This window comes from Aulonocara stuartgranti (assembly GCF_965226115.1).
Source record: "Aulonocara stuartgranti genome assembly, chromosome: 10".
Lineage (NCBI taxonomy): Eukaryota > Metazoa > Chordata > Actinopteri > Cichliformes > Cichlidae > Aulonocara > Aulonocara stuartgranti.
In genome coordinates, this window is record NC_138946.1 from 11,615,121 (window position 1) to 11,642,453 (window position 27,333).

The 27,333-nt window shown below is 40.7% G+C and overlaps 1 protein-coding gene across 4 annotated transcripts in view; it reads right to left on the reverse strand.

The window, feature by feature from the left end:
- The window catches only part of rapgef6 (Rap guanine nucleotide exchange factor (GEF) 6), a 145,040-nt gene that overhangs the window by 82,960 nt on the left and 34,747 nt on the right, over positions 1-27,333 (reverse strand). For 2 of the 4 annotated variants that reach the window (XM_082548878.1, XM_082548877.1), the window contains exons 2-5: positions 22,955-23,025; positions 21,970-22,026; positions 17,488-17,571; positions 6,019-6,088 (exon numbers count right to left, since the gene is read on the reverse strand). In XM_082548878.1, coding sequence (XP_082405004.1) covers positions 6,019-6,088; positions 17,488-17,571; positions 21,970-22,026; positions 22,955-23,025 — 282 coding nt within the window. Of the gene's footprint in view, positions 1-6,018; positions 6,089-13,794; positions 13,833-14,127; positions 14,278-17,487; positions 17,572-21,969; positions 22,027-22,954; positions 23,026-27,333 lie in introns of those variants that run through there. The other 2 variants (XM_082548879.1, XM_082548880.1) reach the window with 2 other exon arrangements.

Below are 27,333 nucleotides of genomic sequence, written 5' to 3' on the forward strand. Positions count from 1 at the left end.
TTATCTTGTATTTCAGTATCAGTGTGCTAGTTTCTCTGAGTCTCACACTCTCTGGTTATATAACAATGTCTAAGTCATGGCAGTTCATGAATCAGAGAAAATTATAGTGTTTTCGATTTTTTTCCTTGTCAAAATTTGTGTTCATGTGTGGTCCTGCCACGCTAATATTAGCCTGAAGTCAGGAAAGATCACTTCCCGCACCTAAAGATTTAAGATTTAAGTTTTAGCACCCCCTAAAGTGGGCAGCCAGAAGCAAAAGAGACTCAACAGTAGCTTTGTTTACTATGTTTTCATGCACTCAAGCATAAAAAACATTTGTCAGAGCATGCTGGCAAATACAGTAACATCAATCCATTGCCTTTACTGTGCATGGATAGAGTGCTCAGACCAACAGTCCCCAAACAAAGTCCTAATTCCTGGCTTTAGGTTTTGTTGTGACTTTGTCATCCTGCTACCACCATTTTTTTCCCCACTTTATCCTGACTAAATATTATGACACTTTTAAACATGTGTAATGTTTCTTTATCAATAAAAATGGTAAAAGTGTAAGGTGACGTTTTAACGTGTTTAAGTGTGACCTTCTTTCCATCCATCATTTTGCCAAAGACTTTTTTACAGCCTTGTACAGTATATATGAAAAAAAGATCAAACTGTTTGGGAAGATCCTATAGGAAATGTTTTCTTCAGCCTTTCATCTCGCAATAATGTGTTTACTATCAGAGATTTCACCATAGCGTATGTACACCACAAATGGCGTCTTTGTATGTGACCACTGTGTGTGTCTTTTTCCCTCTTCAGGTCAGTCATGTGTCAGTCACTGTTCTTAATACAGACCCATGATCAGCCGCAAAGAGTGGTGGGGATGACTACAGCTTCTGTGCTGAGAAAAGTAGAAGAGAGTTAAAGAACAGCCTTAAGCGACTGCCGTTTGTGCCTTCATGTAGTCGCATAGAATAAAATCTATGAAGGTAAAACAATAAGAAAAAACAACTAATATAGAAAGAAAGTGAAGCTTGACCCAAAGATTTTCTGTCAGTAGAAAAGAGACTCAACAGCTGCTCTGGGTTGTAACACACAGAAGAAAAACCTTGTCTCAGGGAGTTCTGCTCTAATATACCGAGTAAAAACTGGGTTGTGGGTAGTTTAGCTGTCATGGTCTCTAAAACAACTGCGTGAAGGATAGTTCAGCAATAAAATACCAAATAACGGTTGTAAAAGGAGCCTGGATTGGTATCAATGTGCCCCTTCTCACGGTGAAAAATGTCATCTCGCCTCATTTTAACGAGGCTCATGAGACAGACAGCCTGAAGGTTACACACAAAAAATTCTGGAGGGGAAGGTTACACTTTCACATTCATCCTGTGAGCCTGTAATACACATGGCTCTCTGTCTCCTCGACTGATTATAACCCATTCTGTCCCATGACCACCAGTTATGTTTCTGACCGACACTCACTTCTATATTAAGTTTCCCGCTTCCTCTAAACATTTTAATATGCCTGTGTGACTAACTTCACGTCGACTCATCTCCCGGTTTACATTCCACTCTGATCCTATCTGATCATTTGCCTGGCAGCATGCATCATCGGCTATTTTTTTTCTCCACTTTTTCATTCCTTACTCTCTTTTTCCCGCTGCGTGCTTCTTTTTAATTTCATCTATTCCCCCAACCAGACACGAACACACACACAAACAACCCCACCCTGTCAGTCTTTGAATGTCAGTCCCTGTCATCCTGTGACCAGAGTCATGACGAAAGCTACAGATAATATTCCCTCTACTATTCCCATGGTCCTAATTAGCCGATTGGCTGCAATGCAGTGTGACTGGACCGCAGTCCCTCTGCCCTTTGTGTATTTACCCATGTGTGCATAAAAGTGTGTGTTTCGATTAGCATTTCTTGGTATTTTCAATACAAAAAAGTGGTTATTCAATAATTCTTTAGTTTTAACTTACTGGGGTCCTTTTGAACAATGCTTTCCAGATAGTATTTATCAACCACTCTAAGATGGTCTTGTTTTTTTATTGCTCTTTGAATTGGCATACAGACATACGTTATTTCTTGGGCCACCAATAAATTAAACCTATAGAAGCTCTTTAGCGTTGGAAACCCATGTCACGAAGCTCACAGCACACAGTTTCTTGTGCTGATGTTAATGTCAGAGGAAGGTTGGAACTCTACAGTTATCAAGTGAAATGACCCCACTCTGTGACTTCATGTGGTCTGACACTTCATGGCTGAGTTCCTGTGGTTCCTAAAAGCTTCCACTTACAGTTTATCATGGAATATCTAGGAGAGAAGGAATCTGGCATGCTATTAAAGTACCAAGCTGGAATTCAGCGAGCTCATCGATTCACAAATGTTTGTAAAGGCAGACTGCGTGGCTATGCGCTTGACTAAACAAACCTAAATACAAAGGTTAAGAAGTAAGGCCAGATTCTTTTGTCTATATAGCACACCATAGTTTCCATATTATCATTCAGCCTTGCTTCAGAGTTTCTTTTCCAAGGCAGTGCTGTTTGTAACTTAAAAACAGTCATATACAAAGAAGCAAGAAAACTTGTGTCCTTTCTAAGGTTCTGATAAGCTGGTTCATTTGGTCTCTTTCTAACCCTCACCCACCTCTCTTCACTCACTGTGTGTGACACACACAGTGAACTGTTTAATTCAGTGATTTAATTCAAAGGCCAGTTTAATTCAAACCAATTTTATTCCCTCAGCCACACACTCTTCTTTTCACAATTAAATTGAATTTAAATGTATCTCTCGTGCCCCGGGCAAATGAGTGGACTAAATTCACAGGCTCTTCTTCCCAATGCCGCACTTCATATTCACAAACTATCACACAATCATACCTGGAAGACTGTCAGTATCGCTGCTCTCTGTTACCATAGCAATCGCCTCTGAATGGGCCCATGGGTGTAGTTCAAGATTAGGCGCCTTGCTGAAAGAGCACCTTACTATTGTCATCTTTTTTTTCCACTGCAGAACATTTCCAGGAAAGTTCTGATGTCCCTGAGACTATTGGGGCAGGGTTTCCAAAAGCCACAAAGAACATGTGAGTGCTGAAAGCTTTTTTTTGTCATATGATAACACCCTTCCCACCAATCTTAAAAGAGCCGAGGAGATAAGGAGAGCCACTGGGTGAAGCCGAGAAAGGGCAACAATGGGGGGAAGAAGAAAAAAAACACAGTGGCCCAAGTTGCTACTTTGTTACTCTTGCATAATTGTCCTGTTCTTTATCTCTGCAAAACACAACAGGTACTTTAACTTCTATATTGTAGTTGCTGAAGGGCTAGTTAGCTAAACTACAGGCTGGCTAAAGCTTTGTTTTGCACCATTATTTAATTTACAACATCCACCAGTTTTTACATGTTCCTTCTTTAGAAACACCAAACACAATCAAAGCATAGATGTGCGTTAGCATTAGCTTAACTGGCTTGATAATCATTTGCTACTTACTTAAATCAACTGATTTCTAGTCTGAAATAATCCAGTGTGTTCTCTGCACATCCACCACTGTATGGTTTGGATCAAACACCAAAAAGGACAAGAACAGACTAAAATGGACAGACTGCAAAAGAACAAGAGTGCTCAATTGCCCTCTATTCAGTAACTGTAAATCAGGAAATAGACAGGTATCATAACTGCTGACCCATCGCACCCTGGAGACAACCTGTTCCAACTCTGCTACAGAGCACTGTGCACCAAAACAACCAGATTATCTGGGGGTTATCTGGGGTTAAATTTATTTATCTCATCCCATCGTATCCTTCTAGTCCCTCAGACAAAGCTCAGGCAAAAGAGGAAAATGAGAGCAGGAAGAACTATTAGGTAGGAAGAGGACAGAAATTTGTACGCGACCTTGTGGAGGCAAACAAAAACAACATTCTTATATACTAAATGTTATGGCAAACTTGACCTGAATGGAGTCTTTGTGATATTGAAAGACACTAAATTAAAACCACAGACAGGTGAAGTAAACAGCATGGATCCTGGTGTTACCATGCGATAGAGTGCTGGGTAAACCAAAATTAACTGGACAACCTTACATCGTTTTAAATATAAGAAATCTTTTTAACACAGCCTCGGATACTTGAGTATCTCTTTGTCTTGACAACCTCTTGGGTTGCTTTTGCAGTAGGGCTGAACGATTATGGAAAATAATCTAATTGCGATTTTTTGCCCCAATATTGCGATTGCGATGCGATATGCGATTATTTTTTAAGGTCTTTGTCTTCTGTATTATTAAACAAAGACAAGCAATACATCATATAGTATGGCCAATACTATATTACATTAATTTTAAACTGTTCTTTCCTGGAAGACAGACCTCTGTTATGATGACATGAGGTGATGCATGAATTGATGACTGACATTTTTATTTAACTTCTTCAATCACAACAGTATATTTGAACATACACAATAGTTTATTTTTAGCTTACAAACATCTGAGCATAAAGTGCTGACAAGGAACCCTGGTGTAAACATTAAAATGAAAGTCAGTACAATGTGCAGATTGCAGAAATATACATTAAAAAAATCAGTGGCTTTACCACACTCAGTTTTTCGACATCTGTGAACTACTAGACAGTCATTCAATTAAAAAATAATATTAAATAAATAAAACTAATAAATAAAAAATACACACATCTTACTGATCTCTGCAGTCAGTAACATTACACATAAAGTGCAAACATAATAGCAATTGTATAAACACACACACAAACACGCCTTTAAAGTTTAAAGGCGTGAAATTGGACGGTCTAGTTCTGATTAGCGTCACCGCTGTCTCGGTGGAGTTTAATAAACTCGGCCGTCTGCTTCTTGCTATCTAAAATATAACCAGACACTGGTGTAAATTCTCGACTGTCTCATACTTCTGTTTAATAAGTTTTCTGTTTGACGTTTAGTCAGCTGTGTGAAAACCAAGGAGGAACCCACCCGGGGGATTAATAAAGTTTTATTTTATCTAATCTAATAACTTTAATCTCAGCCAAACCGATTTACTCACGAACAAACAAAACACTGAAAAAAGCCCAACAATAACATTTTTAGGTTGTCTAAGTGACTTATATATTACGTTTAACCCGAGCAGCGAAACTCCGCGGTGATCTGAAAATGATGTGCCGGGAGTTGTGCCGTTCTCGGCCGCATCAGTAACCCTCGAGCTCCCGGCTAGCTGTCGGGCTGGTGGGTAGCAGACGCCTCTGAAAACGTCGAAGCACTTTTGCAAATATGGGATATCTTGATAAACCGAGCAGATATTTGATGTTTACACAACTACTTTCTCGCCTGAAAATATGTTAAAAGTTTATTTTGTGACCCAGAAAGATTAGTATGAGTAATTTTAAAACTTAGTAGCGGCCGCCATTGTTGGAAACTGGAGTTTGGCTGGGCCGCGCTATGAATTCTGGGATATGGTAGTAATTTGGACAGCCTTCGGCGCGTCGCTGTGACGTAATCGGTCTACAAATGCGGCCTCAGGAGGATGCAGCCCATGAATTTGGACATGTCCAGAGTATAATCGCAGCCTTTGCGGTTAGAAAATTGCACTTGATCATGTCGCGATATTATCGCAAATGCGATATATCGTTCAGCCCTATTTTGCAGGATGCTTGTCTCAGTATCGATTTGCACTGTTAAGCGCTGTCCAATCCGTTTTGAAGCCGAGTCTGAACAGAGAGCGTATAACCTTCTAGATGTAATATCAATTAAAAATATGGTCCTTTATAATACTGAAGATGTAGATAATGCTTATGCTATAAGAAAATGCAGAGAACAGAGAAGAAAGAACAGAAATGGGCAAAAAGAAGATGAAAAGGGTGATCAGGACAATGACAATGGAGGGAGGGGGAAAAGGTACTGCAGACATCAAATAAAGATAGAAAAATAGAAATATTATCAAAGCCCAGAGATGGGAGAGTGCATGGGAGGATAAAAGGGCTTGGGAGAGGGACAAAAGACAGACCGAGTCTAAAACAGAGAGGGAGAACAAGAGACGGTGTCTCTACTCACCACAATCATTTCTGATGGCTCCAAAGTGATGCATTCACAGCCTCGTCTACCTCCCAGCTGCTTGCCAAAACTGTGGAGAAAGGGCAGCGACACACAAAAAGTGAGTGTTAAAACAGAAATAAACACACTGCAGAGATGACACGAATATCATGAGAGACAGTAGAAACAGACGCAGTCGATCATATCTGCCCGACCACAGACACAGTACCGGGAATACAGGCCGATGAATTTACAACAGCAATTTTGTGCTAGACTCGGTTTGTGGTTAAGCTTTGCTCTGACCTTAGATCAATCTAATACAACTTTTATACACAAATAAAATTGCACACGTCACAGAAACAAGCAGGCAGAAGAATGTGCAGTGACAATGTGTGCACCTCACACATACTTCAAACCAGATAAACTCAAGTGTGCCAGAAGTAGCTGTGGCCAACATGAGATGTAAAAGGAAATAGTGTGAGAGATCGAATGTCAAATTATAGCTTAAGGCAGTGACCAGTTTTACAGTTTTCACATGTTTAAAGAAAAAGCAAATTTTCTTTGTTGCAAAAGATGATTTTTAAAAATATATATATATATAATAATTTCACCATTTTATTGATATCTGATTAATCCCTTCCCAATCCATGTGTGAATATTCTTTATACATAATTTTGAAGCATTTTTCTCAGTTAGTATCAGCTCTGGACATTAAATAAAAACAACTTCCAATGCAGTTTTGAAGGGCAGTCACAGCTTTGTGTAATTTTATGTGTAATGACAGTTTCTCAGTAGACGCTAGCTGGCAACCCCACTGATGGGGCGCCTTTGGTGACACTCTTTTGCATCTCACTTCACTGCGTGTGGTAGAAGAGCTAAAATTAGTTATAATGACAGCATAATAATAGAAAACATTAAGCTCTACCCCAGTGGGTTTTTGTCAGCAGCTACGCAAGCTTTGAAAAACAGATTTCCAGTTTGATCCATCCATTTTATCTGGGTTTGGTCTGTGGGTGCAGCAGAGAGACATAATCTCTCAAGCATGTCCCGTATCTGCCCTGAGGTTTCTCCCCAGGTGGACATCACATCCACCGCTTATACAACCACACCTCGTGTTTATAGGTGGGTGTAGGAACGTACATTGACCAGTAAATCTTCAGCGTCACAACAGATGCGGCACCAACCAGTCTGTCTGTCAATCTCCTACTCCGTTCTCCCCCAACTCTTTAATAAGACCCTGAGATACTCAAAGTCCTTGACTTGAGGAAGTAACAGCTTCCCAATCTGGCGTGCCACTAGGTCTTTCAACTGCAGTTAGAAGGAAAATGTAAAAGCTAGTCTCACTACTCTGTGAGATGGGTTTTAGCAGTTCAGTTGTGTCAGTGGTTTGTGGCAAAAGTTCAACCGCTGATAGAAAAGAGAAAGTCGCTAAATAAGCATTTGTGTTATACATTTAAAGGTACAGAGAGACTAAAAAGAAATAAATAAGACTCTGTTTACGCTTCTTAGAAAAGTACCAGCACATCGTGCATTGATGGTATTTTTTCTGTTATATCAGGCCAAATTTGTCCCAGGCCACATTGCAGAGTGGTTACACCGATCAAATTACTTCGGATCTTGGTGGTTGTTTACACTTGTACTGAGTGATCTGACCACACAGGACAAGTGTAAACACAGTGTATGTTAATGAAAAAGCATACAGACTGCTTACATCTCTTATAATGGACGCAGAACTTTTGTGCTTCTCTGTCAATTAGGAAAAAAAAAAAGAGCTAAATGCAGAAGATCAATCTGGATCAGGCCAACCACACCGTTATAAGTAAACAGCTTTTGCACAGTGTGAGTCTCTCTGCAGTCAGCTGGGTCATTTTGTCCACTGACAAGCAGGAGTGGAGCAGCTGATGCTGTGGCGAGACCACGTGGGTGAGTTTGGCCTTTTCTTCTCCATGGAGATGACTAAGGATATGTTTGGTACAATGAAACCTTTGTTACAAATAAACTCTACTTGACTTTGATGTTATAACATTGTAACATGTCAGCCGCCATTTACATTCTACGTGCAGCTGATGCATCTTCTTGCTGACGTCTAGACTGAATTGATGATTAAATGGATTCATCATTATGATCACATGGCTGCTGAAAGCTTCCTGTTGGCACATATGCTCTGTAAGTGTGTGAGTAGTGTGTGAGCTTAATCCTGAGAACACGCTGCACTGAAAACACGTCTTCATGCTAAAAGTGGTGCCTCAGCATTGTTTGAGGATCGGGGGGAAGAGGCTGGTTTTAATCATGGAAGCGTGCTGAGCTGGGAGAGAACAAACTTTCACTCTTCTCCGATTTCATTCTCACACTGTCACACGGTGGCGCCCATCTGGTTTGCAGCTTTTTGCTTTCCTCGCTCATATCCTTCTTGTTTCCTTAATACATCTCTCTTTGTGCTTCACCTCCACCCCCTTTCCCTTCTGATCATCTTCACCCTTCCAATGACTCCGTGTTTTCTTTTTTCCTGCATCCATATTATACCACTTGTAAATAATTCCCTTTAACTTCATATTGCTCTTCCTGTTTTTATTCATTTGCTTCCTTTCCAAAGGCAAATCCATCTTTTCCGTCTCTCTCTTTTCTATATATTTTTTTGCTTTTGCCGTTTTCCTCCCTTCTCTCCTCATCTCATTCTGTATTCCCTTTCATCATTTCCTTCACTCCTTTTACTGCCGGTCTTTGCTTCCTCTAAGTCAAAAAAAAAGAAAAAAGAAAACTTTCATCTAGTCACATCTTAAATAACAGCTTCTTACTGACACAAACAACACTCTGAATTTAGGCCTCACATAAAAGTCTGTCTTTGTAATGCGTTCTAATGATAGAAACTTTTTTTTAAATCACGCTTTTCTTCTAATAAACAGATTTTTCCAGGATATATTAGTGGAAGCCAAACCTTTAGTGCCTAACACTGAGGGAGGAAACAAACCTACAGCCACAAAAGATGAAGGAAGCCGCCACTTCCATGGAAACCTCTCTCTTAGCAGCTGAAAAAGGCCAAAATAGTGGTGTGTGGATTTATTTGGCACGTACCTGTCGCATACACTCAGGCCACTTTTTTCTTTTGGTAGCACAATTAAAGCACAAAAGCATTACATTAGGTTTTCTATAGAAAACTAAATTATTCACTAAGCCTAGAAAATATGAGGCACTTCTTGTTTTCATAAAGTGCTCTGTTCAGGTGAGTCTGGGGACAGTAAAACCCATTATCAGTTCTATTGATTTTCTCATTTTAATACCATTTATATAGTGCTGACAGTTGGAGAAGGGCTTTAAAGTTCAAAGCATGCCTTGAAAAGGTGCACATTGCATCTTTGTTTACTGGATTTGGATCAATTAATAATAGAAAACTTTCTTGTTCATCTCTCGTGATTTTGAGCCGTTTCGTGCCTCCCCACAGGTAAGAGGCACAAATCTGCTGCAGAAAGCATTTCTACAGCTGCAGAGGGTTTGCCCTCATCCATCAATGCCACGCAACACATGGGCCTGACCACTGGGTCCAGTTTACATTCCCCAAATTGTTTCACACCACAGACTGTTCTTTTTTTCACATCTGCAAGTCTGTATTGTTTCTTTAGATGTCCTGATCTGATTTTATTAGAAAAACAAAAACCGACAACGCACAAGGGAATAAGCAAACAAACACAAATGATCAAAATCACTGTCTATCCATAGAGTGGCTCCCAGCAGAGTATAAACTCAATTGTTCCCAATGAGGAATGCAGTCAGCTGGGCAGGGAGTTTGTTCAGAGCCCTTAGCCTGGAGGTCAGTCTGACTCTGACAGGATCTCTCCGCACTCCACTGAGGCGAGACGCCTGGTCCCTGTCAGCGCTACACAAAGCCTGCCAAGCCTGTCTCCTCACTGTGTGTGGGCGGGTGCGCGCAGGGCAGAGAGACAGGTTGTCCAGAGAAATACAGGAGAGCTGCAGTTTGATGCTAAAGGAGAAAAGATTTCAGCCCTTCACATCCACAGCATTATACTGTATGTGCTTTATGTGTTTGTGGTTGCTTGCTCAATATTTTTTCTTCGGTTTTGACCTTACTGCATTTCCACAAAGAGCACAAGAGCCAAACAAACTTGAGTCAACTGTAAGCGAGTTACCGAGGTTATGTGTGGGCGCACATATTTGTACCCACCAAATGATGCTGCTGCCCTGACTGAACTGAAATGTGATAACGCTCTGTTGTTATTTGGTGTGAATCTGTGCCTCACACAGGAAATTAGACAGCCTTCTAAAACCACACTATGGCCAAACATTAGCCTTCAGTCTTACAAGGTAAAAGCCCAAAACATGCTGACAAACACTGCTGCGCCAAACATTTATCCACACAATGCTAGTGTGTGTGGGGCTGCGGTAGTTAAGGTCTCGCTGCACTCTAATTCTTGGGTAGTTACTCTTATGTCTGTATGAATAGAAGCTGATGGTTTGCACTGAAGACGCTGAACTGTGGTGAAACCTGAACAAGTGCAAACCAAAGGAGAAAGGGAGAAGATTCGCCTCCAAAATAAAAACTGTCTTACCGCTACAACCAATACATTTCAAAGGGTGCAACTTTTACTTTGAAAGCGAATAGTTTGAGTCTGCTTTAAGTCTCACTTTTCATTGTTCTCCTCAGCAAGCAGTTGGTGAGTGTTTGCAAACAAGTTGGCATCTAAAATAAACTATGGGAGATCACGGCAACCTGCTAGCAACCAAAGCAAATTTAGACTGAGGTCTAAACTAAACAACTAGTTTTTAACAAGTGAAAATTTCTTGGCTATTATGGCTTAAGTAATGCAGCGGTTATAAGAAAACGTGTACAGCACTGTCCAAGTAGAGGAAGTGCAAGATGATTCCAAATTCCCAAATATAACCTTTTAGATGCATTAAAAACGACATTTTTATGCATTTATTTCATTTTTATGAAATTTATGTAAATTTCTTGTAACAATAATAATCTCTATATTAACAAAAATAGAATTGTGGTGTAGCCTATTGATTTTAGAGGTGTGAACAGATGGATCTCATTCAGATCTCCATAAAATATATCAGACTGACATTGACTCATGATGTCATGACAGGAAATTAGCTTTCAGATGCATTCCTGCAATTACGGAGCAGAAGCATCAATAATGTATGCTGCATTAATGTATGATGTATGCTGTTCTAAAGATAATACTACACACAGCACAAACCCTTATCTGCCTCAATTTATCACAACAGGCTTCAATGCTCCATCCATCCATTCATCCATTTATCCACAGGCACCAAATGCTTATGCACTTTGTTAAAGAAATCACCATTAGTACAACCAACCTGTATGGTATTTTAAAGGCTGGAAATGTATTATGTCTGCGAGGCACTGGTTTTTCACAAAAGCTTTAAACAATAAATTCCTCTCGCGTTAGTAAGTGGGGAGTACTTCTACAATAAATCGACTTTAATCCCCATCATCTCTTTCACCTTTTTGGAAGGGAAATCTCGTCCCTTCGAACTACTGAGGCTGTGCCTTTGCTGGATTTCAGCAGGTGATGATTTCTCTCCCCTCCTTTTCCAGCAAAAACAAGTTGTCGGCAGAGCTGAGAACAGGTTCAGTGACAGCTGCAGTGCCCTGGGCAATAAACCATGACAGCTGGTATAGGAACTGACCACACACACACACACACACACACACACCTTGAGGTGTCTATTGTCTGAAGCGTGGAAAAACCGACAACATTCTCAATAGTGCAAAAACAATATTAACTAAATAGCAAATAGCTCTCTTTTAGTTTTACTGAACACTTCAAGTATATTTACAGCGCTCTAACCTACCATGCACACACTCACATGTTCATGGATGCATCAGGAGAAGGTTGGTTCAGCATCTTGTCAAAGGACACTGACACACAGACTCGAGGAGAACAGGACTGAACCAGTGACCTCCCGATTGGTCAACGATGCGCTCTACCTTTTGAGCCCACGTTAAAGTTGCGGTTTGAGATGATGAGACGATTAACTACATGCTGCACTTGCGCAGTCTGCAATGACTGATTGGCATGTTGTGTACCATCATTTCCTCCATGCTGGCGTCGGCCAGTCACGTAGTCTACATCACAAGCTTTGAGAAGATTCAACACAGAATGATAAATCAAGCTCAAGTTGTTGTGTAATGCAGAGAATTCTGACAAGATTCAAATCTGTGTTTGATGACAATGTAGGATGTGCCAGGCTTGACCTGCTGCATTTTTTCACGCGGTATTATTGCCTCCGAAGAATGCCAAAAATGATCCGCTCCCTCCAAAGTATGCAGGTATTCAAAAAATGATTGCAGGACAAAAGCAACAAGTCTTTCCATGTTACGTGTATTCTCACTAGTGGAAATGTTCTTGCTTAGACAAAAGTTGGTGCCTGGGTACGGCATATACGGAGGGTAGGAAGGGCAGGACATGACGCACATTCGCTCACTGTGAGCTACCTGTGCTATTCAGTCACTGGGCTCTGAGATTAAACAGACCCATAGCTGGCAGAGGCCCGCTGATTATCCAATTCGACTGATTAATACTTTTGCAGTCTCACATACAACTTTGCCAGGTGTGAAAATGAATCCAGAAAAGTTTCCACAAACTTCCAAACCGACAAGCTATGTTATTCTGAACAACCTCCAAGTGCGCAATTTGATAAAGTCTGAAAGAAATGCGTTAATTAAACCCCAACAGAGGTCCGTGCCCATTTGGCACCCAAGTTTCCATGGTAATAATGACAAGCAGTAAAGACACAGTTCACCATACTTAGACATCTACTTCTCAGTCTCCCCGACTGGTTTTCTTCTCATTTTTAGTGCTTGGTTGGCCAACACTGACAGCTCTGACTCATAATCAAAGAAGACTGAGGAGCTGGCCAGCAGCGAGACCACCAGCACACCAAAAGACAGACTCCAAGTACTCCAAGTAATGATCCAGTGGGTCATTCAGAAACATCACAACACATTCATGTGGAAATCAGCAATCAGTTAAACGGGTGACCTCAAATGTATCCATATCAGATTTTAAAAATTACAATTAAATAAGCACCATTAACAGCTACTGCTCAACTCCAATGCAGCGATTGACTTTTTTTTCCTCCACATCTTAGGGAACGACAAAACTAACATTCATTCATCCCTCTGCTGCGTGTGATGTTGTTGTACTTTTCACTTCCTCCTAGGACAGCAATGTTCCAGAAAACATAGAGAAGTGAGCAGTTTTCTTTGAACTCAAGGAGAAGAAGTACAAGAAAAATAGGAAATTTTGTAATAATCTCACCAATAATTTTGAATATTTTACTTGGATGTTTCACTTTTGAATGGGGACAATCTTTGCTCCGTATCTTTAGTTTTATATATGACAAGTTTAGTAACAAACTGAATTTTCTGCTTTTTTCAAAGGTATAAAAAAAAAAAAAAAAAAAGCACTACATATTCTATTTTAGTCAACATACTTGTTTAAAGGTGTTGGCAATGTGAGAATAGAGGACTGCCTGTCTTTAAAAAAGCCATTGTAGATATGTATGAAAACACACAGGACTCAGTAGCGTGTTTTTTAGAGCAGTGCTAAGCCACAGTGCCCTAGGGAGAGCCTGGTTGTCCAGCTGGTTAAACTATGGCAGGCAGGCAGGAAATGAAGCGTGCTGGGCTGAAGAATGCGTAAAGAAATAGCGAGGGAGTTTTGAAAAAGAAAAACAAAAAACTCCAGAATTACCCCGAAATCCCCGTCGCCTTACAGCAAGTGTATAACAAAAAGCTTTAACATTACTAACCAGGATCAGGAACACAGGGGGTCCACTCCTTTGGATTCCTTGTATGTGAAATATTATCCAACATATTATCCGCAATGAAGAGGGGAGAAAGGTTCATTATTTAGATAATCCAGGATTACATCCAAGTGTGTTTGTTTTGTACTCCAGAGTGTGAACTAGTGAGAAGTTTCCTCAGAAAGAAAGCAGAAGAGGCTTTTAGTTAAACTAAAGGAGAAGTGTTCTCTCTCTGTTCACTTCTGTCTGTCTGTCCGCTGGCTCCAGTGAGGTTTCTATTTGTCAGTGTGTGTGCGCGTGCGTGTGTGTGCACGTGTGTGTAGTCTGCTCATTTCCTGCCTGGATGTGCTTTTGGGCTCCAGGCAGGCAGGCTGCTCAGGAACACATGGCCATCCACTGCTCTGCCAGGGGTTCCGCATTCTTTGCTCTCCTACACCCACCCACACACACACACACACACACACACACTCTCACTCTTACACACACACACACACACACACACACCCTCTCACTCTTACACACACACACACACACACACACACACACACACACACACCCTATTAGCTCTCTCAGTGACCCCTTCCAAGCCCCCTGCTGCTGCTGCTCATACTCCAACACACAGACACACCCTCCAGTCCTTTCCAGTCAACCAACCTACCCCCGATCCTACCCTTCACTATGTTATCAACTGGGCCACAATGGAATGACACACACACACACACACAAACAAACACACACACACACGTTATTGATACTAGTCCAACAATTCTCTCTGTCACAGTTGGTCACTTGGCGCTTTGTGTTACAATTAAAAGAACTAGAAACTGCACTAACTGTTGAATTGAGGTTTCAGTTCTGCTTACTATGCCAACACTCTGAGTAACAGTCAGCCAACAAAAGTTGCTGGAGCTAGTGATAGCTATTTTTTTTTAACTTATGTCATGCAAAGGCTGCAACATTTACTTGACGGAAAAATGATCTGTAAGCATTTTAATATTTGTTAACAGGACTTTTCTGAAACCAGCTGTGTGGTTTAGTAATTTCATTTCCTAATGGGCGATCGTGGCTCGAGAGTTGGGAGTTCGCCTTATAATCGGAAGGTTGACGGTTCGAGCCCCGGCTTGGACAGTCTCTGTCGTTGTGTCCTTGGGCAAGACACTTCACCCGTTGCCTACTGGTGGTGGTCAGAGGGCCCGGTGGCGCCAATGTCCGGCAGCCTCACCCAGGGTGGCTGTGGCTATAATGTAGCTTGCCATCACCAGTGTGTGAATGTGTGTGTGAATGGGTGGATGACTGGATATGTCAAGCGCTTAGGGACTAGAAAAGCGCCATACAAATAGAGGGTTTTTTACCATCCATCCATCCATTCGCTTCCGCTTATCCTTTTCAGGGTCGCGGGGGGCGCTGGAGCCTATCCCAGCTGTCATAGGGCGAGAGGCAGGGTACACCCTGGACAGGTCGCCAGTCTGTCGCAGGGCCAACACACAGGGACAGACAACCATTCACACTCACATTCACACCTAGTGGCAATTTGGCTTATCCAATTAACCTATCCCCACAAGCTGCATGTCTTTGGACGGTGGGAGGAAGCCGGAGTACCCGGAGAGAACCCACGCAAACACGGGGAGAACATGCAAACTCCACACAGAAAGACCCCGGCCTGATGGTGGAATTGAACTCAGGACCTTCTTGCTGTGCGGCAACAGTGCTAACCACCGTGCCACCGTGCTGCCGTGGTTTTTTACCATTAATTTTTAATCACGTTTTTGTGTCTGACTTTGGCTCACGTGCATATTAAGGTTCTCTGCCATAGCTGTTAACTTATTTTTGATGCTTTTATTTCATCAGCACGGTGGCGCAATACCCAGTATAAAACATGGACCTAGCGTTTTGGGTTGAAGCCAATGCAGAAATACCTTAAGCAGGCATTCGATCTCAATGGACATTTTTAACTCACTTTCTCTTCCATGTTCTTCAATGTTATTTCTCTCTCCAACAACGTAGGTTACAATTACATTAGCATGACCTATTATGCAAATTAGGCGATGATGTCAGTTAGCGACTTCTAGCGACTTTTCGGTCAGCCAATAGTCATTTTTCTTACTGAGGAGTTGGCAACACTGCGTGAGGCTCCTGACTACGGCAGCCGTAATGCTCTGGCAATCCATCAAGCGATGCGCCTTCATAGCTTACCAAAGTGGTACTAAAACATTTTTTGACAGATTTCTATGCGCAGTGTACCACATAAAATCGGTTCGAGGTCAGAATTCATACATAAGGCACACTGTCGATGCTTGAGAAAATTAAAGGATTTTAAGTGTGCCTTATAGTGTGTAAAATACGTTATACAGAAGAAAAGAATATATCGCGATATATATCGTTACCGCACGTGCTTCAAATTATACCGTGATATGGATTTTAGGCCGTATCGCCCAGCCCTACTTGTCACATCCATTTCTTATTTTTTATTTTTTTGGTGACGGCAGAAATGGTCAGAGGATGGAAGATGGGCTTTTGAGTGGAATCCTTACAGTTTTCATCCAACTCTGAAATGTTCTCACATCGTAAATAATCATTAAAACTACAGGGAATTGCTTGGAAAACTACAGACTGATGCCAGAGGTGCAAGAAACATATGAATGTATGATCCCATTTAAGTGCTGTGATTGTGAGTATGTTTAGCCTAGTCTAAGAGATAAAGCAATCAACCAAAAGTTGAACTTTTTTTGTTTTGTTTTGGGTTTTTTGGAGGGGTTAGATATTTCTGTCCTCTCCTTTTCATTTCTGGCATGTGTTGCTTCTGTTTCAGTCCAACTATAACAGCAGAGGGAAAGGTAAACATGGAGCGAAGGCTCGGCCTCCAGCAACTGCTGTCACAGCTTTTTCTATTACCATCAGTTCCAGTGTTTAAACAGGTGCAACGGCTCTGTGTAAAGAACTGCAATTTATTTTGGCAGTTTGGCTGCTCTAAAGACGAGGAGGACTTGACATTTTTATATGATATGGCCTTATTAAATCACAAATGTTACTGATGAATCTCCGCCCAGATATAAAACCTAATCTCTCACTGACGGACTACCGGCAAGCTTTCTTTCTTATATTTGGCTCTGTACTTAGGTCAGAATAGACTCAAAATGATTTTTCAGCACTTTCCCATTTGATTTCACATAATGCCCATTATGGATGTACATTACTATAATATGTGTTACACACATGAGCAACTCCCTGCCAAAGAGCAGCAATTTAGAACTGTACAATATTGATAGATATCCGAGTGGAAAATCAGAAATCCTTGTGTCCGGGCACGACAACACAACAACCATTCCACAGATAAAACAGAAAAAACATATTAGCATCTACAGAGCTGTAACTGCATGAGCAGGGGGCTTGGAAAAAGGAATCTGCTCTGTGTTGTTTAACATAGAATTACAAGCACGATATACAAGTATGTGTCTTTGTGTGTGCACATATACACAAACGATTCCTTTACATATCAGTAGGCGCCATCTTTTCATAAATCACAGCTCTGCCATTTCCATTTTCTAGCGTAAAGATGGAGGCGCATATATACAGACATCTTGGCGGCAGTCATATGGAGTGCGGATGTGTAATATCTAATCCCACCTTATCTCCCCTAGACTGATCGTCACCTTGTCTCACCCCATCATATTGTTTTTCTCTTCTGTGAGTGATACATACCAGCACCTTGCCAGGTACATGTGCTCCTTGACGAAGACCGATCCTGAGAGCAGGATGTACCAACAGGTAGCAATGGTGTCTGGGCTGCAAGAGAGAGAAAGAGCACGTGTCAAACCCAGTGGAAATGGTTTAGTATTGAAGGCTGACGTGTACACCATGTGAACCTTCAACATCATTTCAGAGCTTTTGTTACATTCACGAATACAAATTAATTAAATTGGTGCGTTTTGAAGGTAAGTGGATTGGTTTTCCCTGGACTCTTCAAATGGGCTTGGCAGTTTTTGGTTTTTACTTTGGTTTTCTAAGTTCTTCAGTTAAGGGCAGAGGCTCGTTCAGTACATGAAGTACTTCACGGAGTTGTGCCAGAAGAGCATAAAGTCTGAAGGTTTTTAAACCTCCGGCAATACTTGTAGAATTTGAATGACCTGTTTCAGCTTGTGGCCTTCACTGGGGTTGTTATAAGACATCACAGAAAGCATTTAAATAGCATAGAGAGTAGGACAAAAATATAAACTTCATATGTATCCTATAGAAAGGAGAAGCTTTAAAAAAAAAAAAATTGAAAAAAAAAAAGAGGTAGACTTTTAATTTGAGATCTCTAATTTTGGAGATTTGCCTCTTCAAAAAAAAAGTATAAAAGCTATTTCAATGGGGAATAATTCTAATGTAGACATCATATGACAAGTCATCAGTCATGTTGGCTAAACAGTGAAGAACCAAGGCTGTCCTGCACAAGCTTGTACAGTTTTGCTAATTTTTATGAAAGGGTGAGCTAAGACAACTTGTATATTTATGGCTAAAAATAAAAAATTTGAAGTCATGACACTTGAGGAACTTTTCCCCCCGCAAGGCTTTGAAAACTGCAGGAGTGTTGTCTACAGAACTCAAGAGTGAGAGCATATAAAGCACAGTTGCACTTTGAATGCTAAACGCTGAATTGTGCATTAGCATCAATGTATTCTTAGGAAGTCAAGTGTTATAGAATCATAATAATGTGGCATGGCTGTGAGATGGAGATAATCCATTAACATCAGGACTGGCAAGTCTGACAATCGTGTCTGCCATTTACAAAAGCTGCAATATAGAGTTATTTCACCTAAAAATAAACACATCTCAAATATGTGCTGTGTGACTTTCCATGCTGTTCCACGCACACTGTATATATGATATCCAATAACGCCAAACACAAGACTAATTAACTCCGCAATAACGGGGTGCTCGTGTCAGCAGCAAGCGTAGATGCAGTCATAGATGAAGAGGGGAGTCAGGGGATAAAACACAGTATCTGTGCCTGTGGGTGTGAATATGAAAGAAGAGAGTAGAAAAAAACAGAGAGAGAGAAAGCACTGTTTGAAGAGTGCAGATGAAAAGATGCCCCACTGAGTGAAGAATTATAAAAACATAAAACACACGACAGTCTGATGTACGATATACATTTAAAACAAGAATTTCTGCAAATGTCTTTGATTATATTTATTTATAACATTTTAATTAGACATTTTTCATCTGCAAGTGGTGACTATGGAAAATTAATAAGCTGGAGTTTATATTCAAAAAAGAAAACTGCTATAAAAAAGTAATTTATACAGAAAACTCAGCTTAACAAAAAAAAATGGTTAGATAAAAATTGCAGGCTGGCTAGACTGAAAAAAAAAAAACAAACAAACCTCAATGATAAAAGAATTTTTAAATGTCCTACTCTGTGGCCCAAAATTTGTTTACATAATAAGAGCATGGATCATGTGTTCACTGTAAAGCACCTTGGTACAAATGCATGCAGTCAGGTTTTCAGCATTAATTAGCCAAACTTATCATGTCAGCTTCTGTCTGAATCAAGCAAATTTAGATATGAGCAACACCAACCAATGTGTGATCACTTTCAGTTTTAAGCAGATTACACACATCCCCTGGTGGAAGGCAACTTGTCTCCAAACAACTGTGATCAGACTTGACTGGCTACAATCAGTTTCAGACAGGTTGCTGAAGTTTGCAAATAACTGCTGCTTAATTTCTAAATGCAGACAGACTGCCAACACATTGTAGCTATTGTGGGTCAGTCAGTGATAATTTTTCTTTCTTTTTTTTTTTTTTTATTACTTTTATTTTTAAGTTCTTTTTTGTTGTTACTACACCCCCCCCCCCCCCCCTTTATAATGTTTAAAGAAAAACAATAAAAAGAAAGTATCAAAAAAATAATAATTGCACATCTGCAATGTGTGTGTTTGCAATTGGACACTCGACGCAACTGGTTGCCAACTGATTGCCAACTGATTGTATTCTACTTATATTAATATGCAAAAGTCAAGGTTGGCAAGCAATTTTGCAGTGAAATTCCCACCCTACAGCAAATCATTATGGCTCTGATTCATATATATGAGGTTAGAAGGCAATTCTCATGTTCTCATATTATCAGAAACAGACTGCATGCAATTGCCAACTTGACTCCATTCAATGTTATATTGATAACACAATAACTCGGTCTTGTTGCAGTTTTAGGGCCATCTTGTTGTCTTCAAAGCCACTTTGAAGACAGCGATTGGCTGTCAGAGACCTGCTCCCTGTCTGTGAAGCAACCATTTCAAAAGCAACAAGACTGCAAGTTAATTGAACACGTTTGCAATAATTCTGGCCATGCCACCGTTTCCCCTACTGTAACTGTTGCATTAGTCTTTCTGAACAGCCTTGGATTCAACTTTCACTTGAATCTGCACAGGGCCAGAAAATTATTATGGATCTGCTTTTATGCGTTTTCTTTTTATCTTTGTGCAGCTCATAGTCTTCATGAGCCTCACTATTTCCCCAACACAAGCTTGGGGAGATCTGGTACATTTGATGCATTTTGTGTAACTGGAGCGGATCTCTTTGTACTACAGAGGAAGCAAGAATGGCCAATGCGGTACAAAAAAAAACAAGGAGAGAGTGTGACACAGAAGCTTAGAAAACAACAGTGGTTCATATTGTTTGCTTTATTTCATGGTAAATTGAGTTTTGTCCCCTGAAGAAACCTCGAGCATTTTTAATAATTTTCTGGCCCCGTTGATTTAATTCGAGAGACAATCGGCAAATTGGACAAAAAGAATCATTTGGTGCAGCCCTAATCTCATCTGCATCATATCCATTCCTCCGCAGGTTGTTCATTTGATGCTTTTGGTATTTTTCAATCAATTTTCATTAAGCGTGGCACAAGAAAGCAGGTATCCTAAAAATAATTATGTTTAAAAAGCAGACAGGAGATTCATTTTTGCATTGTTGGGTGAGGGTAGCATTAGTAACTTTTATTGCGGCTTCATTGCAGAGACCTTGATTGCTTTCATCTGCAGCCTTTTTAGCGCGCGCGCGTGTGTGTGTGTGTGTGTGTGTGTGTGTGTGTGTGTGTGTGTGTGTGTAAGTAACAGAAGACTAATTGGACATGGTCTGGGTTAAGGCACTTACGACAAGCCTCTGGTAGAGAGGCAATGGAGTGTATCAGAGAGAGAGTGTTTTGTGTATTTATTTGGTGCTAAATGAAACCACAGGGTGCTTAATGTGATTCCGGTGAGCATGAAAATACATTAATAACAGGTGAAGGTTAGCCCTCATCCTTTCATTTGTCTCTGTCCTCCCTCCATCTTTCACACTTCCTCTACATTCCTCTCCTGCTTTGCACTCATTCACTCCTGCCTTCAATTCATTTGTCATCTCCCTTCCCTCTTGACATTGCTATCCCTTCCTCCTTCTTAGCATATTTACCTCTTGTTTTCTTGCCTTCTCGGCATGCACTCCTCAAATTTTAATATAACTCCTTAAAGCTTTTTGTTTACTCTTTGCTACTCCCTCCTCTTCTCATCACCTCTGTTCATTACGCTGTGAACTCTGTCCTCATTTAATCATCCTGTTACCTCTGCTTTCACGAGCCTCTTGTTCATCTCATTTGTTTTCTCTCCTCCTACTTCTCCAGCTTTCCCATAAATCCACCTTGTATATGATGCTCAAGTTGTATTAACCATCAGCCTCAACCACTGCAGTATTTATTTCTACACAACGCCATGACAGGAAATAAAAAATGTTTAAAAAAAAATGAAAGAGGGCAGGCTGTCGGCGATTGGTGTTTTAAATCTGGATAATAAAAAACTAGAAAAAAGGAGGAGAAGCATTTAGCTTTTCGTCATATAATGTTTATGTGCTGTGCTAATGGGCCCCAGTGCACCTGTTTAAAGGAACTGTTATTCTAGGCCAGTGGTTTTCAGCAGTTGAACCAAAACCTTGAAACTGAGATGTGCAAACACTGCCTACCACTACCAGCATCTTTACACTGAAAAACCTTTTTCTGAGTAGCCATGAAGTGTAAATGTTAAGTATTCTATAAATGTGAAACACAGTAGAAGACAATCACATAGAAGAGTGCATGAACTCAGCAGATCATAGCTCTTGATAGTCACGTGAGAGCAAAGATGGAGAGGTAAACAACAGCATTTCCTGATAAGAGCGAGAATATGTACTTACTAGAACAGGATGTGGTTAGCCTCATGTTTTTCATACCTGGCAGACGTGCACATCGACCTGAGAGAGAAAGAAACAGGTGTAAACATTTTCTCAATTTAAAACCTCAGCTTAGACTTTTCTGGCTCTTCCAATCCATCGTTGCATCCACACGTATTTCTCAGGCAGCAACAAGTTCCCAGATTTCCAGCACAATTACTACTGGCTGCCAGCGTAAAATGTTAAGGTGACCCGCTTCTCTAAAGCACAACTCTGCACCTGGTCAGTGAAACTTGGTGTTTATACATTCAAGTCACATATGCCTTATCTTGAAAACTGGATAGTCTCTTAGATGGCTATGTGAGTCTCTGCATGTCCCTGAAACTCACACACTTACAAGCTGCCCCAGAAAGTGGTTTTAACCACAGTCAACCTAAAATCCCTAGAAGGGAAATGAAATTATTTTTAATCTTTTTTTTTTAAGTTTGGGATTTTCTTTTACTTTAGCATAACAGACATTTATCAGGATCAACTGCTCAATTTCTGTCAATTAACAAAGATCTAGAGCCTTTTAAATTACATGGGCCGATCGTGTGGGTTCGTGGATGTCTTCCTCTTCAAAGGACCATCGTGAATTAGGGTTAAGGAGTTGAGGAATCAGAATCACTTTTCAATGCACTTCCTGCTTAACCTGTATCAAACTAGCAAGAAAAACATTTAAGCTTGTTTGGTATCAGTAAAGGAAGCTTGACTTGAAGTTGGTATGAAAGGTGGCCAGGATGGGGAAAACCCATCTTGGGAAAAAAAAAAAAAAAAAAAAGACATTTGCAGAAACAATGTGTAAAAACCTGTTTTAACAATTCAATGCAACTGACGTAAAACGTAGGGCTAAAGCCTACTATTAAGGTAATGTTATATTCTGAAACTGGGACTGGCTCCTCACCTGTCAGCGTTGAGTGAAACTTGATGTTATTTATTTAAGTTTGGAGGTAAAATGGAAGTGGCTCACCTTAGCTGGTGTTCTCTAAGGTGTGAGAGAACATCCATGTGGTACAGGTGGCAGTAGATGGTATGCAGGTCCTGGAAATGATGTAAATGAAACCATTACTGAGGATTATCTCACATTTCCACATACACGAGAGTTAAAAACTATTTCCGCAGACTATGACGTGGCACGTGCGATCTAGTGACAAAAAAGTTTGTACTGTACTTTCAAACGATTTACAGTGTATTAAAGAACAAGTCTGTGTAAACTGCAAACTGCAGGGACGGTGCTTGAGAATCGAAAGCTTTTTAAAAGATTAGCTCATTGTTTAGAGTGAGTATAAATGGTGTAAATCACATCTAGTGCTGTGATTTGACGGAAGCCACTTGAACTACGCCAAACGCTGTCCGTCAAACTGACGCTCTGCAACCAAACAGACAGGCGTAATACTTGTGTTTGCACATGACAGCACTGAGACACCCAGATATATCTTACCACAGCCTAAAAATAGAACTCCATCAGACCAGCTGACAAAACATTAAGTGTGTGTGTGTGTGTGTGTGTGTGTGTGTGTGTGTGTGTGTGTGTGTGTGTGTGTGTAGGAGCAGCTTCTGTGGGTCAGGACACAGTTTTCTGGTTAGATACACATAGATATAGATATACTTCTATTCAGAACCCTGAATAGAAATCTATGGAAGAGTTATGCAACGGCAGAGGTGAGTAAGATTTCAGCTGTATTCTGACAGACATACAGGCTTGTAAATAGTAAAAAAAAATGCACATAAGTGTACTTATTGCACTTCCTGACTTCCTTTTATCCAAAACATCAATTAGCATGGAATTTGCTTGCTGCTCCGGGTGGGTTAGCAAAATGAGCAGAGATGTTGATGATGTTTGGACTGACGCTTTGAATAAACCTGTAATGTTGTACAACTTTATTAGTAGAAGTAGAAGTACAGGGGGAAAATGCCTAAAGCTTATTTTCAGCAACATTTCCACACTCAGTTGAATTCTGTTCCTTTCAATTCTATTGTATTTATATAGCGTAGGTAAAGGCCCTACAATAATACCCCAACAACCAGAGGTCCCCCTATGGTGACAGTGGGAAGGAAAAACTCCCCTTTAACAAAAGACATACAGTGGAAGAAAGGCAGCTTTTTACTCATTTTATCAGGTTTGACTGCAGATTTTATGTCCACGTGACATTAAATGAAAAAAAGGTTTTATCCCAATCGTTTGGTTGGTCTTGTTGGCCTAAATCCCAAATGGCTCCTGAGTCATTGGTAGTCGCCAGTACCAAGACAATTCCTGGCAGCATGAATGCTTCGACAAGGACTTTGTGTACAAGCAAAAAACAGGGCAAAGCTAAAACACAGCTGCAGTTCAGTGAGGATACTCACACACAAAAAAACCGGGACAGCTTCAAAGCCCCAATCTAATCTACAGTAATAATTTAACAGGTCAACAGAGAACAAAAAACGAATGCACTGTTTTGTCTCACTCCTGTTTTTTTCTCTCCAGTCAGCGATGTTCTGTGAAGCAAAACTTTTATGCATGCATCTTAAAGTAAATCCTCTCCAAAATAAATGCAGATATTATGATATTTTACAATGTAAAAATCGCACGATGAACACTGAAAGGTGTTTATGTTACATCAAATAGTGACGACACTGTAAATCTGAGCAGACTGAACATTACAGTTTTGTGAGCAGATTAACAGACAGTGCTGAATCATCATAGTAACAACACAACAGAGACAAAGACCAAAAGCGGAAGGAGTATAGTTCTTTTGAAAGAATACTGTAGTCTCTGGTGTGTGCCGGTAAATTGAGTCAAGCAGTGGGAGCCAGCGGAAGCACGGAACAACACTGGGGAATGGGGAGGCTTCAATGCGATGGGCCAAAACACTGCTGATGTGTTGTTAGCTCGGTCTATCACAGGAAGGAAGGAAGGAAGGTCTGGGTGAAAGAGATGGAAGAGGAGAGAGAAAGCGAGCAAAAGGAGGGAGGGAGGGAGGGAGGGAGAGAAGGGGAGCCAGACAAAAGGAAAAGACCAGCAGAGGAAGGCTGAAACAAGAGGGGGGGCAGAAGTTCTGAGACGAGAGGTTATGTGATAAACTGTATCAGGTGAATCCCTGTCTGCAAGCTTTGTCCCATGCACGTTCTGAATTATTGCAGTAAAAACCATTCAATAACTTGTCACCAGTAATGTCTGAAATAAATATAATACAATCTGCTTCCTCTACTGCTTACTGTGTGAATGCCTGACATCTGGAAATGTCTCAAGGTTGTTAGGAGACCCCTGCCTAACCTGGGGCAATCCAAGGGCTTAAATCGGGTACCTACATTTGATCCATAATATGATGTCATCAAATCATGTTGAATTCTCTCAGGGTGGTTTTAGCAACATCAGACAGACGAACCTGGCAGAATACATCCTCCAGCCAAATGACCTTCAGATAAGAGTTGCCCAGTTCTGCAACACCCATCCATTAAATATGATATATATTTTACATTTTGGTTAAAAAAAAAAAAAAAAAAAAAAAGTAGACCCACCAGTTGCATGTTTGCCAGTTTGGCTATCACTGGTTGATTAACTGTGCTTAAAATACTCATGGGTCAAAACCTGGCATTCACAATCTCCCCTGAGGAGAAACACAGTTATCTCCGTCTGAGAGGAAAATTGTGATGGACAGAGGGCTTGACCTGGAAAGCCATTTACAGGGAGAGTTGAAACCTCCATTTACTGAGAGACAGTGAGCGGACAGCAGACATGGAAAAGCCTAGATCACAGCAGTGAGAAAGTGGAACTGTATTGACTTCAAATCACAGTTAACTGGGTTAGTGAGCACAACAAACTGCTGCAGTAAGCACTGCTGTCATGCTGCTGAGTAGAGCTGGGCGATATGAGATTTTTTCATATCACGATATGTTTTTTTCATTTCAGGCGATAACGATATCTATCACGATATAAGCCAAATAACTATATTTGTAAGATTTAAATGTGCCGTTGCTCACAAGTAAAATGTGAAATAATCAGCAGCTTGTTTTTAAATATTTATTTCCCATAATAAGTTCAACAGGGTAGATGTACTTAAGGAACATGAGACTTTTTCAGATAAATAAAGGCAAATATTGCAAACTACACAAAAGGCAGCCGCTAAAGCGTTTAAGTTTCAAAATAGAACAAACGAAACAGACTAAATTGTCAATTCCACTTAGAAACAAAATATTAATTCTAAAAATAAATCTTAGTTTGTTTTACAGAAGAACAGACAAAACTGACTAACTTTTGTCAATATCAAATAAACTGAGAACTAAAAGGAAATTCTCAATCTCTCCTTGTTGTATAGCTTAGCTTTTCAAACAGTTTTAACAGTTACTTTAGTCTGACAAAAGCCGAATGATGAATTAGCGCTTCCAGTCAGAGACTGAGGCTACGTCCACACGTACACGGGTATTTTTGAAAACGGAGATTTTCCCTTTTCGTTTTAAAAAATAATCCCGTTCACACGTAAAGGCAGAAATGAAGGAAAACGCTGCTATGAACATGCCAAAGCAGCAGGTGGCGCTAGATTCCTAACCGTGCAGAAATGTTGGCCAATCAGAAGTCTAGAAGCCTCGGTGGGAAAAAGTTAACAAAGCTGGGGCATAGAAGCAGAACCGAGTCGTATGTGTGGAGGGACAGTAACTGTGTGTATATGTAAGCATTTAAACACTGCAGAGAGTAGAATTAACAGTAACAGTATTGTAGAAATTCATTTCACCGAAACAATAACGTGGCGCAGTGTGACGCATGCACCAGTTTATTGTATTTCCAGACTTGCTTTCGGCACAATTTACAGTGCACGCTACTCTGTTTTTTGTCAGACTTGAAATAGCCGAAATACCTTCACACTACGGAATTTCTATGGCTCTTCCGTTCGACAATCTCTCCAGCATTGGAACCATCATCGGTTTTCTCTTCGGTCACGCTCGGTTGATTTTTCTAGTCGGCACACTCATTTCCTCCATTATGCGCTGGCTGCTTCCCAAACAAACACACGTGCGGCTTGGCACTTGTGCAGTAAGTAGCAAGTCACGCGACGTGACGCTGCGGCTGTGATTGGTTCAGCTCTGCGCTACTGAATTTGGATCGGCTGACCTTTTTTTTTTTTTTTTTAAGAGGACAAGAGCGGCGAGGTCTATCGCGATAGCTTAATTTCTCTATCGAGTAAAAGTTATATCGCGATACATATCGTTATCGTTCTATCGCCCAGCTCTACTGCTGAGCATGCGTGTGTGTACGTACAGCAGGAGTGTGTATGTTAGGACATACAGCCCTGAGGCGCTAGCTACGAGCCAAGCCTCAATACCCACCTCACCCCTGCTTGATAATGACTTCCTCGGTTACGCCTTAATACC